The sequence below is a fragment of the Polypterus senegalus genome, chromosome 10, assembly GCF_016835505.1.
Source record: "Polypterus senegalus isolate Bchr_013 chromosome 10, ASM1683550v1, whole genome shotgun sequence".
Classification (NCBI taxonomy): domain Eukaryota; kingdom Metazoa; phylum Chordata; class Cladistia; order Polypteriformes; family Polypteridae; genus Polypterus; species Polypterus senegalus.
This window is the reverse complement of record NC_053163.1, coordinates 85,607,230-85,626,647: the sequence shown is the minus strand read 5'-3', so window position 1 is coordinate 85,626,647 and position 19,418 is coordinate 85,607,230. Positions and strand designations below refer to the sequence as shown.

The 19,418-nt window shown below is 38.4% G+C and overlaps 1 protein-coding gene across 1 annotated transcript in view; it reads left to right on the top strand.

The window, feature by feature from the left end:
* vimr2 (vimentin-related 2) overlaps positions 1–19,418 on the top strand; it is a 90,019-nt gene that overhangs the window by 53,840 nt on the left and 16,761 nt on the right. Inside the window, exon 7 of the mRNA XM_039766061.1 lies at positions 10,890–11,006. Within this exon, the coding sequence (XP_039621995.1) occupies positions 10,890–11,006 (117 nt within the window). The remainder of the gene's footprint in view (positions 1–10,889; positions 11,007–19,418) is intronic.

Sequence of the window (19,418 nt, the reverse complement as noted above, 5' to 3'; positions counted from 1 at the left end):
TCATATCTTTTGATTTGTATCATACTTCAAATATGAATTGAGTATAATATAGTGTACTATATGTCTGGCTAATACGAAGGTTATGAAACAGCAACTAAAGACATTTTAATAGGAAAACCTGTATCTAGGCAGAGATACAGAGAGCCACAAGGTTTGAAACTTGTTTCAACTTTTACTTCCTTCTGTCCACTCATAGCTCAAGGTTTTGGCGATATCTAAAATGCTGTGATAAAATCCCAAAAATCCAGCAAGTGTTAGTATAGCCAGTATACTGTATATAACAGTATTTGGGCTTTGGTGGTTTCAACATAATGATTTTTGGTGGTGCTTAGCCAGTGTTTAATTTGTGCTGGAGCTGACTGGAGTTCAATTCCATTACCTCTGATTTTGAGCCCTCTGCATTCCAGGACCCTAAAATCTACATAAAATATTTGTTTTCAAGTTTTTATAATTCTTAGATAAGCAAAGTATATTGCACAGATTTTATTTGCATTTTATAAAAGTCACCTGGTTAATGTGATGCTTATCTGTTTTTTGACTGTGTGATGTGAAAAAAAAAACGTGCACCAACATTAAAATTCACACAAATTGAAATAAATTGTCAGGTCAGTATAGTGAAGAAAAACGGGTTCTAGTGAATACTGACACAGAGGAGCAGGTCAGCAGGATTAAAGATGCATCAGGCAACGTAGAGGAGAGTAGAATCTCCAGAAGAAAACTACAAGACTGTTAATATCCAAGAGAACTAATAATTTGTGTATGTGAGTATACCTGCAAATACTACTGAGTTCATGTATTTATTAAATCAATGACGTAATTAATGTCAAAAATGAAGTCTTTTTAGCAATTCTTTACTCATGCAGTCATGGGTGTCTTGTGAAAGAAATTATTTTGTATGCATTTTTCTTTATATTTTACTATCTCTCTTTCTGTATATATACAGTATGTAAATAACCAGTTTTATATATTGTGAACGCTGGACTGGACACAGACAGACGGACATCGTTGGCTCCACCACACACTGTTTATTTACACTAATATTTACAATTTATGTGCACAACAAACCCCAGTGCCTCCAGCACCGATCCCCCTCAATCCAGACCACACAGTCCTTCGTGCCTCTCTCTCTTGGCCACCTCCAGTCCTCTCTCCAGCTCTGTCCACTTCCACCCGACTTCCGCTCTCGACCGAAGGGAGACGGCCCCTTAAATAGGAACCGGGATGGGCTCCAGCTGCTCCCCGGCACTCCTCCGCAGACACGCCCCAGTGTGGCGGAAGTGCCGGCTGCGCACCCGGAAGCCGTCCAGGTGTCCCCTGTCATCTTCCCCCCAGAACTTCCTGGTGTGGCGGAAGTGCTGGGCTCCAGGGTTGTTCAGGCACCGGGCCGCCGCCTGGCGGTGGCCACGGGTCCCTGCAGGGCTGGGCTTCCAAGCCCTTTATCCGTGGCCCCCAACATAACCAGGGCGGACGCCCCCTCGCGGTCTGGAGGAGGTACAAGCCCTCCTCTGGTCCTCCTGGGCGTCCCGGCCAGGGATGCCACAATATATATTCATATATATTGCTATTCCAGAACAATTTTTTTCTAGTGTCACCTAAAAGATGGCATCGTTTTGAGCATGTGATGAGTTGTTTATTGTAAGTTTCTCACTTTTTTCACAGTTTATGGTATGATAAGTAAGTAAGTACATATAAACAATATATACCCTACCCTTTACAGATTGATTCTGGAACATTTATTTAAAGGAAATCCATGACATATTGTATTCTGTTCCCCATGGTCAAAGATAAAACCTGCAGGTGAAGAAGATAGCTTATAAGCAGTAGACTGTAATTTTTTTTATTAAAGAGGATGTGGTAGTGAAAGGCAGTCTTCTTGGTAAGAGAAATAGAAACCTTGAACTGCAGCAAGAAAGTTTGATTATTGAACCGTATATGACTTACTTGCTTGTCAGTAATACGGTATCTAGGTATGTGTGTGTATACATATACATAATATATATTGTGGCAGACAGCTGGATGCATGCATAATGGAAGAGAATATATACGGAGCATTATCTCCCCAAGGGTGCTAGAGGGCAGCTCCCTAGGTTGCAGAAGTACCAAGATTCTCACAGGGCTTCATGGGAGTTGGAGTTCAGCACAGCCCTGTTGGGTTCCATGAGTGCCACCAGGAGGTGCAGCAGGGACTGCAGACCCCTACTTTGTTGAGCTTCTGCCTCAATTGGAAGTACTTCCAGACCACATTAACGAGACTCCAGAAGTACTCTGAGGTGGAGGATAAAAGAAGCCCACTGCCACTGCTCCAGGAGCCAGGGTTGGGAGGTAAAAGACAAAGCTTACTAGAGAAGGAACAGAGGTGGAATGAGAGACTAAGAGAAAAAGGCTATGTTTTTTAGCAATTTATACTACAATAACTCTTCTTCAAGATTGCACCAGACAGGCTAGGCTTTGCTCCCCACATGCATTAATAAACCTTGGGTACCCATGACTCCATTACTATGTCACCTGTTGTCCTCTCTTGGTTCACTTTTTGTAGGTACTAACCACTGCATACTGGGAACACACCACACGACCTGGCATTTTGTAGATGCTTTAATCCAGTCATCTAGTCATCCTTATTCTTTCCCATATTTCCTGCTTCCAACGCTTCACCTGCAAGGACTGACTATTCACTTGCTGCCTAATATATCCCACCATTTGACAGCTGCCATTATAATGAAATGACCGATTCAATTTACTTTATCCATCATTGGTTTTAATGTTGTGACTGATTGTTATATGTATATGTGTGTGGGGATATATATATATATAAACATAAAATATAATATTCATTCCTGTTTGTTGCTATATTCAGGATAAATGTATTTAGCAAAAAGTAAAAAAAAATAAAATACTGCATGCAAATCTTACAAAATATAACTGCTGTTTTTCATTTTGCTTACTTCTATTAAAGAACAGGTAAAATATTAAAATTGCTACTATCTTGAAATAAATGTCAAATTTGTAAAAATGGAGAGAGCTTGTCAGTAACCTACAAATTCACCCCTATATCTATTAACAGGCAGGATATGTCTTATTGTGTATACAGTCCCTTTTTTAAGAGCACTCTTCCTGTTATGTGCAAAAGAGAGATCCATTAGGGAGTAATGCACTCTCTTATGCTTACTTGGCCATGCATTCATCTGCTTCATTCCTGTGTATAAATAACTTTCCTTCCAATGTCTCCCCCACACCTGCCCCATCACATGCAACTTGAAGAGTGATTGTTTCATGTCAGAACAGTTTCATATCCTTAGTTGTTTCCTTAACATTTTGCAGATGTAAACTTCTTGCATTCATGCTTTATTGGGGATGGTTTTGCAGAACGGGTCCTAAATCATTTAGCTTTTTTTTTTTAAGCTGAAGTTTTGTTGGTTATGAGTGGTAAACTTTACTGATTAAAATAATATGCACGCTAAATCATCCCAAGAATGGGCTAACATTTTTGCTGATGAATAGCCCCTTGTACTAAAATGTTATTTAACTATTAAGTGAACATTTTACAGCAACAATATCTGCTGCTAGTTTTGTCTCTAAAGGTGGAGTCTGAGTGTATGTAGTTAAATACAGAAACACGTCGCTGAGCTCTAGCTGTTTGATACTTGTTGCTTTTAATTGGCATACTGTATATTGAGCTGATCTTGGGGGTTAAAGACTTTAGTGTGCTCATGTAATCATTTTCCTTACTGGTTTTAAGTACATGCAAGAGGTACAAAAAAACAATTTTTTTCATTTTTGGAAAATTTATTTTGTTTAACTTGCAGGCTAATAAGTGATTTAGCCCATTCTAGCTAAAGCCTTGGAAAATCAGTGATGAGAGTTGACCTTAGAATCTTTATGGTTCTTGTTTTCTGACTGGTGAAATCTTCAACAAGCTTAAATATATTGCACCAGCTTGGTAAACTATATTCAAGCATCTTTAATTGGGGCCAAGAAATTTATGAGGAGATGAGACATAGCGTGCAACACAACTCACAAATTATGAGATCTATGGTGTATGAGTAAAGCCCTCTGTATCACTTTTGGGCTTTGCAACACCAATGTATCTGTTTAATTTGTGCCTCATACTTCATATTTTTATAAGTGAATTATATACTAATCCATCTACCAATATGGTGAATATTTTATATTAATGTAGCGCATACACTGCATCCGGAAAGTATTACAGCGCCTCACTTTTTCCACATTTTGTTATGTTACAGCCTTATTCCAAAATGGATTAAATTCATTTTTTCCTCAGAATTCTACACACAACACCCCATAATGAAAACGTGAAAAAAGTTTACCTGAGGTTATTGCAAATTTATTAAAAATAAAAAAACTGAGAAAGCGCATGTACATAAGTATTCACATCCTTTGTCATGAAGCTCAAAATTGAGCTCAGGTGCATCCTGTTTCCCCTGATCATCCTTGAGATGTTTCTGCAGCTTAATTGGAGTCCACCTGTGGTAAATTCAGTTGATTGGACATGATTTGGAAAGGCACACACCTGTCTATATAAGGTCCCACAGTTGACAGTTCATGTCAGAGCACAAACCAAGCATGAAGTCAAAGGATTGTCTCGAGGCACAAATCTGGGAAAGGTTACAGAAAAAATTCTGCTGCTTTGACGGTCCCAATGAGCACAGTGGCTTCCATCATCTGTAAGTGGAAGAAGTTCAAAACCACCAGCACTCTTCCTAGAGCTGGCCGGCCATCTAAACTGAGCTATCTGGGGAGAAGGGCCTTAGTCAGGGAGGTGACCAAGAACCCAATGGTCACTCTGTCAGAGCTCCAGAGGTCCTAAGTGGAGGGAGGAGAACCTTCCAGAAGGACAACCATCTCTGCAGCAATCCACCAATCAGGCCTGTATGGTAGAGTGGCCAGACGGAAGCCACTCCTTAGTAAAAGGCACATGGCAGCCTGCCTGGAGTTTGCCAAAAGGCACCTGAAGGACTCTCAGACTATGAGAAACAAAATTCTCTGGTCTGATGAGACAAAGATCGAACTCTTTGATGTGAATGCCAGGTGTCACGTTTATAGGAAACCAGGCACCACTCATCACCAGGCCAATACCATCCCTACAGTGAAGCATGGTGGTGGCAGCATCATGCTGTGGGGATGTTTTTCAGCAGCAGGTACTGGGAGACTAGTCAGGATAAAGGGAAAGATGACTGCAGCAATGTACAGAGACATCCTGGATGAAAACCTGCTCCAGAGCGCTCTTAACCTCAGACTGGGGAGACGCTTTGTCTTTCAGCAGGACAACGACCCTAAGCACACAGCCAAGATATCAAAGGAGTGGCTTCAGGACAACTCTGTGAATGTCCTTGAGTGGCCCAGCCAGATCCTAGGCTTGAATCCGATTGAATATCTCTGGAAAGATCTTAAAATGGCTGTGCACCGACGCTTCCCATCCAACCTGATGGAGCTTGAGAGGTGCTGCAAAGAGGAATGGGTGAAACTGGCCAAGGATATGTGTGCCAAGCTTGTGGCATCATATTCAAAAAGACTTGAGGCTGTAATTGCTGCCAAAGGTGCATCGACAAAGTATTGAGCAAAGGCTGTGAATACTTATGTACATGTGATTTCTCAGTTTTTTTATTTTTAATAAATTTGCAAAAACCTCAAGTAAACTTTTTTCATATTGTCATTATGGGGTGTTGTGTGTAGAATTCTGAGGAAAAAAAATAATTTAATCCATTTTGGAATAAGGCTGTAACATAACAAAATGTGGAAAAAGTGATGCGCTGTGATTACTTTCCGGATGCACTGTACATTTACACATTTTTTACTTTGTAATTTCAAGAATGTAATCTCTATATATGAACTTTTGGAAGTGCATTTTCTTAAAAATCAAATAGATGCACAACCAAAATTTGTACTGATTCTGGAACAAATAATAGTGTAGCAATTTCTTCTAATAAGGGAGTCAATGCACTTCAATCAGGCTGGGTTCTTTTTCCAAAATTTATCATCAGACATTTTGATTTAAGCCTTCCGCCCTCAAGATAGGTTTTTGGACATCAATTGCACTACTGAACTTGTTTTCTTTACTGAAACTCAAGTTCAAGTTGAGTTATTTGACTAAGTACTCTTTCTTATTATCCTCGACTTACAGACCTAAATGAGACACTTCAGCAAAACAAAATAATTGTCAAAATGTATTAAAAGTATTACAGCCTTCAGAAGGTATAGAAATTCTAAACAGGTGAACATGGGCTTTACACATACCATGACATTTAATTGGCATTATATCATGCATTTTCAGGAATAGATGTCAAATCTAAAGATGTTAAGTACAAATGTTCTTTTTGCCTCTTTGCAGACATGCAGAAAATAGTCATACTATCTTAATACTATAATTGTATTTTAATGTTTTAAAATTCATTCAGTATTTGAGTCTGAGGAAGTAACTCAATTTATTATTCACTGTTTTATGTGAAAAAGGTTGCAATCCTAAGGGCCAAAATGTCTCAATCTGTTACACCTAATATGAAAAGCCAGAGTAAATTCATTCAACTTACATGTTTTTTTGAATGATGGAAATTAAATTCAGGGCTGTCCACGTTAAGAGTGAAGCTACACAGGAACATTACACACACACACACTAGTACATCATCTATATTGGGGTGCCCAACATTTCTGGTGTAGTGAGCAGTAATATAGTTTACAAGGGGAAGCCCCTTTATGCCGTGGGTGTTGCCTGCTATAATTGTTCTGCCTTTCATTATGTTAAAATACATTATGTCACGCATGCATGCCTAAGGATCGCCTAAGCTATGTGATACTCACCCACCCAAGACAAGAGAGGACACTGTCAATAACAGTCTTGTCTCCCTTTTTCCCTCCTCACAGCCTCAAGAAACCACCACTTGAGGGCAACAGAGCCAAAGAAGCCCCATCCCTTGTGGTCTGGCTGGTATTAAAGAGAGATGCTCCCAGAAAGTGGCATCTCAAAATAGACCTGGCTAGCCACATGGAAGGTTGTGCAGGCACGTCATGCATTTATACGTAAATAATAGCAACTTGGTGACCTTTGCAGCACCAACGAGTGCTTATTTTTGTTAAAAGATTTGCTTTATTTTTGTGGCATCGATTTAAACTGGGATTTTGCCCATTAGGACCCCAACTAGTTCTGGTCTTTCCTTGCATCATCCCTCTCCCTGCTACAATAAGTTTTATTCAAATGTATGAAAATAAAACTGGCAAATTTTTCAAAGTACATGTTTTATTCTGTTAAGTAGTCATGCTAGCTGAATAACCAACTTTTACTTAAGATGAAAACTATAGCATGACAAAACACTCACAGCTTTGACTTTAAGTGTCTATCTTACACAAAAATGCTAAATTTCTAAATTTAATGTTCTACCTTGTCCTGTTATGTACCTTCAACATGTCATTTTACCTTTATTCACACTTGGCTGCCACTAAACAACATTTCTAAATAAACTTTTCAATGGCAAAAGCTTTTCCACATTTCATGATCATTAACCACTATGTTTAGCTCACACTTGTAGCACACCCCAGTATGTGTGAACATTTATAGTAAGTGTTTTGTTGAGATATGGATTGCTGCAGTAGTTCCACTGGGGCATCATTTAATTCTTTGAGACACAGGGTTTACTTTTTCCTGCTGTACGTGGAAGTATTTGTGGTAATGCACCTGCCAGGCATTACCAAATTATAGGAAAACGATCTAAGACTAGTGCAAAACAGTTTAAGCTTTAAGCAGTAAAGGCACCTTTTTAAATACTGGAAATACAAACGTGAGCTTTCATGAATATTTTAACTTTTGCTCTGGCAGAACTGCTCTGTGTGACATCAGCGGAGTGGTTGATGTGTGTTCAGGAAAGACCTACTGGACTTCACGCGAGCCTGGCCAAAAAACGAGTGTCTCCATAGCCACCTACTTCTACAAAGAAGCGTGGAGTGTTAATTTAATAGATGCATGCATTAGTTCCGAGAAAGGGATGCCAAGATAAATTTCAAAAGACAACTTACTATAATAAACCCAGAGAATATATTGGCTTGTTGGGTTGAAGTACATCGTACACCAGGCCGCTGTACAATTAAATACAGGTCTTGCACTGGTTGGGCTTAGCACGTATATAGAATGTACTAATAATACATTTTATTTATATAGCGCCTTTTCCATGCTCAAGGCACTTACAGAATATAAGAAAGAACAGCAGGGTATACAGTATATAGCATTGTACAAACCAAATAAAGAAGATTAAGGCAGTAAATTCAGAGAAAGCCTAACAGACAACATGATTGATGGTCTAGCACACACATACTGGTTACGTGAGCATCTTGACAGAGAGGTAAACTGAGAGAAGGGTAGTAAAGTCAAGTAGAGCTAAAAGCCTTCCTGCAAAGATGAGTTTTGAGTTGTTTTTTAAAAGAATTCATGGAGTCAGCTGACCTGATTTATTTTGGTAGGTCATTCCAGAGTATGGGCGCTATACAGCTGAAGGCCCTGTCACCCATGGAGTGTAGATTAGTGTGGGGTACAACAAGATTACCAGAATTAGAGGACCTTAGTGGGTGGGCAGGCACATAGTGGTGGAAAAGGTCACTGATGTAATTTGGCGCGAGGTTATTTAAGGCTTTGTAGGTTATTAGTAGGATTTTATATTCAATTCTGTAGGACACAGGGAGCCAGTGAAGACGGAGCAGGATGGGTGTGATGTGCTTGCTGCTGTCTGCGTTAGCCACAATTCGATGAACGGTACGGCATGATGCAGGATTGGTTGCAAATTTTGTTCCCCGGTATAAAAGCCATAGGTTGTCTTTTGACTTAGTCGTGTTAGGGAGTGTGTTTGGTTTAGCTAATCCTATTAGTACATAAGGCATATTGGCTTGTACCTTACTTTGTATATATTTTCTTTTGTACATAGAGATATAAATATATCCTCCTACTTACAGGGAAAACTTGGGGTTTGGTGGCTGGATTGGCACTCCAGCCACCGTCAAAAACCTCACTCTGTTCCAGTGTGGTGCTGAGGTGTCACCGACTGCACTCTGGTCCCAATCCAGGTGGTTCATTGTATGGTGGGTGCAGCAACACGCTATCGGCGCATGTTCTCAGCCCCTCTCTCTCGGTTGAGACTTGTAGTCATGTACGCTAGTAGGAGTAGCAAGACCTGAGGATGGGACCAGGCTGCTGGAATGGGTAGCTACAGCTGGGTTGCTTGTAATGGTTTAAATATGGATTGTATCCCACTACCTTTTCTAAGTTTACAATGCATGTCCAGGGCATCCTTTTAAATACTGGGGAAACCAGTCAAGAATCTTGTACTCTAGTGAAATTTAAGAGTATTGTGCTATTTGTGCTATCTATAGGACTTTGAATAAATGAAAATGTCAGATCAACAAAGAAAAATGTCATAAACATTACAATTTAATACTCAATTAAATTAAAACCTTTTACAAATGTAATATTTAACATTGTACTAGCTAGTGAAATAAAAAAAAACTTTTTTCAGATTTCATGTTTACTATTTTATCTAAAATGATTTACTTTGCATTTATGAAATGCTCTCATGTATGCTGTAAAAGTGTGCAAGTGTCCTGATTTTGTCCATCAGTAATGGGGAACTCTCAAAGCTTCATATAAAAAATGAATAAACATATTTAGTTAAAACTATTAATTACATGCACAATATATAATCCAGACCTTACATAACAATTTATTTTCTGAGAATCACAACTACAGAGCTGAAAATAAACATGAAGAACAGTCCAATATGTATCACCGGGAATGCTACTTTGTATGACTGTTGATAGTTTTACCACTACACTAAACACGTTGCATCAAAGGTCTTAAACATTTGTGAACTGACCTTCAGACAAAGACAAAAAGTGTTATTTTTGTTTTCTAAACCATAATATGCATCTTAATGAAAGGGAATACCTTATCCATAACATGCAGGTCAACAATGGATGATATTCACCTTCAGATAAGATGGAATCTGACATCTGATAGGCAAATGTAGCTGCTTGTTTTATGATAAGTACATTCTGACTATTGCTTGGTGGAGAAGTGAGTTTTGATCTGACATGAAATTCTTTAAAGGGACTCTAGACTGATAGTTGATTGAGAGGTAACTTGTGGAAGTGCCTAAATCCTAATATATTTACATTTATATTAGTCTATGATGAACTAATTAATGTATCAATTGCTCAACTCTTAAGGTTCCATTAATAAGGTAAATGATTGAACATTTACAAAACTGATTTATTTGTTTTCAAAATATATATGAATGTAATATAATGAAAGTAGTCCACAAACAGGAAGCCTCTTCACACATAATCCTGCTATTGATTTGAAGACCCACCTTTCCCTATTATTCATTGGTTAGGAGTCCTGTCTTCAGTTCAGTAGCCAATGTAAGTTCATCACAGAGAAGTAACACAATTTTTAAGTATATGAAGTAACTGAAGTTTAACATGAAAAAGCTGCAATGAAACAACTTTTTTTTTACTTTTTGCCTTTTACTCTGTGTGTGTAACAGCTTCTTTCTGAATATTTGTGATGTGTTCTTTTTTAAATTTTCAGTAAACTTTTTTAAACAAACCTTATTGGAATGTGGAATTTCTTTTGTTACACATTTGACTCATGCTGGATCCTATCTTGTGAAATTAGTAGCTGCTCAATTTTGGGAACCTGGAAGTCGCAGTTTATCTACCTTTAAGGTCAAAATTATCACATTTCAGCAGGTAAATAGGCAGCAGTGATATTAGTTTAGATATCATTTTCACATCTTTCATTGAGGCGTTTGTGATTATTTTCTATTTGTGATATGGCACGCTATCTTTTGACTGTAGTTGCAAATCTTAACTAATATCTTTTGTTACTTTTTCAGTTTGAGATGAAACCATCAGTATTGATACAGGACAAAGAACATATGAAACCAGATGCAATCAATCAAGAAATGAAAGGCATGAAAAGCGTACCCGACATTAACAACATCCGCAAGCTGGTAGGTTTTTAATACTTTCAATTTTAGAGTATTTTTTCTATTATTTTTGTTAACTTATCTGATGCTAAATGGTCATCATTCTGTTAGCTAAATTAAAAGGTAAATCACTTACGAGCATGATGTTAACTTGATTGTTAATACTACCATTTGTAAATGATGTATGACTATTATTGATGTCTGTAGTTCTTTAGATGTTAAAAACCCGCTAGAAGTGTGGCAACAAAATGAATCAACCCACTGAACTATTTGTAAAGGGATGTGCTCTAATATCTAAAATCGGTTTAGGCTCCTTAATACATTCTTTAAGCTCAATAAAAACTATAATTATTTCAAATAAAAAAAGATTGTTGTGAAAGAAGTGGTGTTTTGAATGTTTTAATTTATTTGTAAATTGAAATTCTGGCATCTGACAACCGTAAACTACTGGAAGCAGGACAAATTGAGTAAAAATGTGTTTTAAATTCTAGGAGGGTAATCCTAGAACAGCTTGGCTTTTCATGGGATTTGTATGTGTTCTTAAAACAACTAGCCGAAAAGACAGAATAATCTAGTAAATGTTTTGAGTACTCACTATAGACATTTACCACTGCTGTGTGTCACACTGCACTTTGTATCAGCACAAGGTTAACTGCAGAATGTAATAGGCCAAACCACTTGTATCAGCTGGATTTCTCTATGGCCAGTGACAATGGTGATTGGGAATTTTGGAGCAAACATTCATGCTTTTAAAAATGGTGTCTGAAGATGAAAGAGGATGAAAAGAAGAGTAATCACAAGTCTGGATGTTAGGGAGAAGAACAGGTTAAGAAACAATTTGCACAATAAAGGATACAAAGCAGAAACCCGTTTCACCCCAAGCTGCCAGATATAAATTGCATATGACATGGTCTGACCCAGGATATGAGTTACTGTATTAAATTTTGTGCTACGAAAGAGGAGTTCTGTTCATTAATAGAGAGTCAAGCAGGAGACTTTTAAGGACAAAAGCAACTTCTGATGAAATAAATAATGAATGCCTACTAGTCGTTCAGAAATTGAAACAGCAACATTGCATGTGGCCAAATTAGAGCAGTACAGTATGTTTTAAATGGAATCTTTTCCCAGGGAAAACAAACACAGAAAATATCATCCAAAAGGGTAGAAATGGAAACCAAGGAACTGATAGAATAAAATAAATGATAATGTTCATTTTGATAATGGTATTGAAAGGATACAGCAAAATGTGGCAATGAGGATGGAGATTTTCTAGCCTTGTGACAGTAAGTCATATGAGCTACTGAATTTAGTGGCAAATACATTTCATCTCCCATAAGGAATGATGGGAGGCAATAATATTAATTGACATTATTGATTTAAAGGGCAGACGACAAATTAATTCCCGTTTACTTTATAATTGGATATGGATTCAAAGAAAGTGAAAGTGGTTCAAAATATTTGGAAGGTTTGTTAAGCGATAGGTCAGGAAGAGAAGAATGTCATTTGTATATGATTCGTTGTGATGGTGGGAAAAAATAATTCTTATGGGACAACCTTCAGTAGGAATCCAGCTAATTTGGAAAACATAAAATATGTTTGAGCTGCTCCAAAAATCTAGAGAAAGAGATCAATATAAAGTTTTAATCATGTTAATTATTCCTGGTGCAAATGCCACATTTAAGTACTTTCCAGAAGTATCACTAATGTAAGCATTCAACTGTGTCTTCCAGCATTTGGAAATAAGGAGGCAGACGGAAGAGGAGAAGAATTTGGCAGCTGCAGTGACATGCAGAATAGACATTTTCAAAAGCTGAATGAGATTTAATAAAATCAGTCTAGTTAGAATGAACTCATTTAGTGATGACAGTTTGCAATCTACAATTAAGTGTCTGGCTGCCCCCAGGTCTCTCTCTCTCTCCCCCTTTCCTATCACTACAACTGAAATCTTTTACAACCAGGTTCAAACCTTTAGTCTCCCATATGTTGACTTTATGGTAAGAATTTGTTAAACTTCTAGATTGTTGGTCAAAATGGCACTGACACACTCCTGTCTTCAATAACCCTACTTTATGTATAGGTGGTCACCTTATTTTATTTCTCTCCTTGGTCTCCATTAACTATCAACTCTTGGCAACATTTTTAAAAATGCTGGTCTCTGGACAATCTAGTCCATGAAGTCCAAGTTTGGATTTCCATCCTCCTGTTTTTTCTTTTACTTAAAAGTAAGGTCTGTTTTCAAAACCTGAACTGTTTCCCTATATTCAGCTTTTCCTTCCTCTACACTTTGTAATTTTTGTAACTGTCTATCCTCTACTTCATGACCAGTGGCATGTCTAATATGCTTGTCTGTGCAAAGCAATTCTGTCAACTGGTTCATATCATAAATGACACACTGTTTTGTTGCACAACTTCCATGGAGGTGGATGGCGTTTGGTTGCCATCACTGTCTCCTTCTTTTTACCTAAATTTTATCTTAGTTGAGCCTGTCATCTAGGAAAAGTTTCCCCTCCTAGGTTTTGCTCAGGTACTTTTCTTTTTACTTTTTTATCGGGGCAAATTTTGTGAGATGGGGTGGGGCAGTATTTCTACTGTTATAATTGGTATTATCATGGTCTTCTTTCGACTTTTTTTATAAGAAACCTGATGGTGGTTATAATTTCAATTAGTGTTTATTGTTATTATAACTTTAATAAACATTTGATCACAAAAAAAGAAAAAATATCTTGTATAGGATATACAGAAATTCTCCACCAACCTCAACTCAGTGTAAAATCTACAAAAAGCTGAGAGGTGAATAATTAAGGGTGGACAGGAACAACAAGGAGGCATTTCATCTCACAGGGCACCCTGGATATCATCGAGAGGAGTCGCAGCACAAGGCTTGATGGCAACTCCGGTCTGTACCGGGAACTGAGAAGGACGGCTTCAAGGGCTCTGAGGGCAGATAAGGAGGCATTTTGTTAGACGAATCTGTGAGTGAGTGACACACCACCTATGGTCTAGTGACCCATGTCCTGCTTCCAGAGGAATCAAAGAATTATGAACATCTGAATCTTTTCCTTGGAGAGTCACAGTTAGAACAGCTTACAGATGACTCTGCAGTTGTGATCCGCTGGGCTGGCTACTTTGAGCAGCTGTTTAAAGCTGATCCTCCGGCTAGAACATTACATATCTCTGGGTCCATGGTTGTTGAAGCTAATCCTCCAATCGGCTGTGAACTACCCAGTCTCACTGAGATTGCACAGGTGGTGAACCAGCTGAGGGTAGGGAATGCTACAGGGATCTGGGGTATCCAGGCTGAATTTCTTCAGGCTGGTGGTAAGGCTGTCCTCCTGGCCTCGGAAGTAATCTTTGCTTCCATTTGGGAGACGGGTGCCATCCCAACTGACTGGAAAACAGGACTTGTCATCCCTATCTGGAAAGGGAAGGGTCATTGCCTAGTTTGCGGCAACTACAGGGGGATAACATTACTCTTGGTGCTGGGTAATGTCCTTGTTAGGGTCGTCGTCAATAGGATCTGTGTTCACTTACTCAACTACCAGTGACCGGAGCAGTCTGATTTTATACTTAAGAAGTCTACCATCGACCTCATCCTGGCACTGAGGGTTCTCATAGAGAGCAAACACAAATAATCGACAGAGTTTCTTTGCAGCCTTTGTCAATTTTTGTAAAGTGTTCGACTCAGTTGATTGAGCTGCCCTGTGGGACATCCCGAGACTCTGCGGAATCCCCTCAAAGTTGCTGGATATCATTGCTGACCTCTACACTGGTACAGTGAGTGCTGTGCAAAGTGGAGGCAGAACCTCTGCATTTTTCCCAGTTGATTCTGGAGTTCGTCAGGGGTGCTCCTACTCTGTTCAATGCTTGCATGGACTGGGTTTTGGGCTAGGTCATGGGGTCCAGCGGCTGTTGGGCTTCTGTTTGTGAAGAGAGATTCACTGATCTTGACTTTGATGATGATGCTGGGATGTTCACAGAGTCAATGGAGGCAGTGATCGGGGCTCTCGAAGTCTGATCAAGGAGTCTTGAGTGTCTGGGCTTACGAGTGACCTAGGTAAAAATCAAGATCCAGGCCTTTAATGACCTCTTAGGCACAATCAGAAGCAGTGTGTCTGTCTGCAGTGACATTCATTTCTCTGGTGACTCTTCGTATAAGTCAGTAGATAGATTGGGAGAGCATGGGGGGTCATGAGGTCGCTGAAAAGGGGTGTGTGGCACTCCAGATGTCTATGCAAAATGATGAAGGTCCAAGTCTTTGGAATCCTGGTGTTTCCATGTTTCCTGTCTTGCTATATGGTTGCAAGACATGGATGCTATCCAATGACCTGAGTCGAAGACTGGACTCCTTTGGTACTGTGTATCTTCAAAGAATCCTTGAGTACCACTGGTTTGACTTTGTGTCAGTTACAGCACTACAGCCATGTGGTATGATTTCCCCCAAGGGTGATCCGGCTCACAGGATCCTCATTGATGAGGACCCGTGTAGCTGGACCAGTCCATGGGGACGCCCACATAACACCTGAATATGGCAGATAGTAGGTAATTTCCTAAGGGTGGGACTGGACCTCCTGTCTGCCTGGGGGTTGTCAACCAGGATCCCAAGCCGTTTCGTCATGTGGTGGGTGCAGCAACTTGCTGTACTAGTGCATGCTCCTTGACCTGACCTGACCTGACCTGACAGGAACAACTGGAAAATGGGTCCATAATAGCATTGCCATCTGCACCAAGTAGACAATAACACATCCAAAAATGAACAATTTTTCCTCAACCAGCCAAGAGTAAAATGTCTTTTAGAAAATTTTAGGAACATATGTGGAAATTAATGTGATTTTTTGTCATCATTTCCCACCACCAAAAACAGAACAGGCCTGTGGAGTTGCCTCTTCAGTTTTTTTAAAATATTTGAAGTTTAGTTTGCAGGTTACAAGTATCAAGGTGTCATATTTTTTTTTTTTTTACAAGCAACTATAGAAGCTGACTCAACACTATTGTACTCGATATTTTATCATACATACTTAGCAGCTTTGAGCTGAGGTGTGTTTCCTGTAATAACGGAATATCTACATTTTGCTCAGTAAGCTCTAATCCTGAACTTTCCATTAGACAGTCACTAAATCAGCCATAATCTGAACAAAAGCCAATGGGTAAAAATAAATAACAGAAAGAAGAAAAGTGTGAATTCAAGAAAGACATGAACCAGCAGTAACAGCCCAACAAACAATAGTAAAAAATGGAGTACAGGACTCAATATTCTATCCATAGTTTCTACAGGGCCAGATTACCACAGCATTCTGGAGATGCATTTCTCTATCAATTTTTTGAAGACAGCTTTTTAGCCTTGAATAAAAAGTACTTTTTACTGTTGCAAAATTTGGATTTTGTGCATATTTTTAGTTGTGATATGCTGATTTATAAGAGACAAATTTCTTTAGCATATTCTATTTTTAAAATAGCATTTGCCTTTTGTTCCCCTCTGGCTAACGCTGTCCACATGTCAGTGCAAAAAGTAATCATTTGTTAAAATTGAATTCCATTTTATGCCTTGAAATATTAAACATCCAGCTAAGTAAGCTTATCTCATCTATCGTGCCTTCAGAACTGTACAGTACTTCATGTGAAAATGGAAATGGAAATGACCTGATGCAAACTAAGAACAGTTGGGAATGTTACTCCGGAACTGGACTGAATTCACCATAACAAGGAATCTGCTAAAACACAGAAGGACAATAAAAAATTATCATATTTGTATAATGCATTTGCTCTGTTTTTCATGTTTACTTTCATGTTCCTTTTTAAAAGATAAGAAAAATCAGTGCTCTGATTTGCTGCATAAGTAGTGGAACACTTTATTTGAAAGTGAAGGTGCTGGTTACCATCCATTCACAGAATAAAACAGATTTGTTTTTGTATCATGGTGACTAAAAATATTTTAATCTAATTAAGGGGTCAGGTGATACACACTTTATGGCAACCTATACTAATTCCTGTTTTGTAAACAGAAATGTTTGTGCGTGGCTGTACTTTTTATTCATTTATTCTTCAACTAACAAAATACCCGCGGTTCACAGCAGAGAAGTAGTGTGCTAAAGAAGTTATGAAAAAGAAAAGGAAACATTTTAAAAATAACGTAACATGATTGTCAATGTAATTGTTTTGTGACTGTTAATGAGTGTTGCTGTCATCAAGGATTTGATTATCATGATTTCTTTCAATCAGGTTCGTATTTGGAGGATGTGTTGTGTTGAAGTTACATTCCGTGTTTGTCAACCGTTGTAAAGATAACAGGTTTCATTCATTGAAGCGTTCACTACCCAAATCGTTACTCGTGAATCTAAGATGTTTAACAGGCATTCCTGGTATTAAGTTGTGGATTTGCCTGCGAATATTTAGCGGCAGCGTGTCTATGAACTTAATTTAAACTTAAGCTTTACACCTTGCTTTCCTATTGATAGGTCTGCAAAGGCTTGTTCAGATTCAGAGGGTTGTTCCTTTCTTACTGCATCAATAAACAGCTCGCCGTCCTCTTTATCTGAGACATCATACACTGCATGCACGGGTTTACCTTTCCCAGTCCTGCAAACTTTAGGGAAGTGTTTCAATTTAACACATTTTTTACACTGTCTTCCTTTAGCTGGACATTGACTTTTTCCACCGTGTGCTTTGTTTCCACAGTAGCTGCACTTATGAATATGTTTGTATGCGTCACTCGCTTCATATTGTTTTGCTGCCTTCTCAATTGTGTAATGCATTTTTTGTTCAGCGCTCTTTGGAGCTCTTGCTTGTTGTCTGCGTACTGTGTTCATAGTCAGTTCACGTGAGCCGCTCGGAGTACATGCATCGAAGGTTCTCAGCTGTGGTTGTGCTGTCTTCTGCGATCTTGCAATGTTCACGGCTTTATTTAATGTTAGCTCAGACCCGGCACTTAAAAGTTTCTCTCGCACTTTTGCTGAGTTTGTGCCAAACACTATGCTATCCCTGACCATCTCATCTTTGTTTGCATAAGCACAGTCCTTCACCAGCAATTTTAACTCTGTTACAAAGTGATCAAAAGTCTTGTTTATACCCTGCATCTTCTCATTAAACTTGGATCTCGCGAGGCAGCTAACTACGTGGGAGGCGTGGTGATGGGTGACGCAACTCCACCTCACACAGCGACCGAGCTGCAGGCTATGACCGTATATATGTACTTAAGTAGGATTCAGTTATGACTGTTATGCGTAGAATTTCTAAATGAAACCTGCCCAACTTTTGTAAGTAAGCTGTAAGGAATGAGCGTGCCAAATTACAGCCTTCTACCTACACGGGAAGTTGCAGAATTAGTGATGAGTGAGTCAGTCAGTCAGTGAGGGCTTTGCCTTTTATTAGTATAGATAACTTTTTCTATGAAACGTTTTGCGATTTTATTTTTATAGCAGACAATTTCATTGCCGTAATTTGTCCAGTAATTCATCAATTTACCAAAATATAATTATTGCGCAAGAATTAATTGTTTTTTTTTTAGCTCACCTGAAATTTAATCTTCAGGTCTGCATCTGCTTAATGTAAGTGGGAACAGATGGCAGAATTAGGTGTTTTATTTATCCACATCTTGTAGAACAGTCCATCTGCCAAATATTTGTCAGTCTGATCCACGTTCGTTCACTTTTACTTTATCACACAGATGTTCATAGTGGAACTCCCTATTCCAGTTTTCAGGGGGAGCTGTAGTGCAACAAGTATAAAAGTCAACTAGAGATGACAAAGATTAGGAATATGTGTAACATTTGACTTGTAGAGGTTTTATCATCAACAACAGAAATGTTCAGAAAAGCAGATTAAATTAGTAAATACGTATATTTTATCTAAGAAAACATTAAATTACTTCTCTTCAGTTCTACTGTGAATGACTTTAATCTTGATCTTTTCCTTTAGAATGAAATAGACTTGAAATTAAAGGTATCCATTAGACATCTTCTGTATTAGTTTATGGCAACTGTAATACCTCGGTTCTTAACTCTATTCTGGGTAAATATTGAATGGTTGTTTCTTCTTATTATTACTCTAAAGAAAGATACTCTAGCCAAATGTTGAATTTTGTAAATTAGAATAAAATATACTGCATATTGTAAGCAATTAGTCAACATTCATATTGATAATTTATCCAAATTCAGATGAAAAAATAAATACTGAGCAATGAAAAGGTAGCCCTTAGATCAAGAGAATATCCAGATGAAATACAAGCAAATAGGTTTCCAAAAAAGCAACAACTAAACAGTTCAGACTCTTAAATTTACCGAAAACTAGGCTTTGCTTATTTTATTCTTTTCAAAAATAACACCGTAGTGCTAATATTGCTAAAAGTACTAGGTACATACCCTCTATTAAAACGTATTGCCCAAGGAGCTTCATTTCTGAAGGCAACTGTCTCTTCTTACTATAAAACTCATATACACAGAC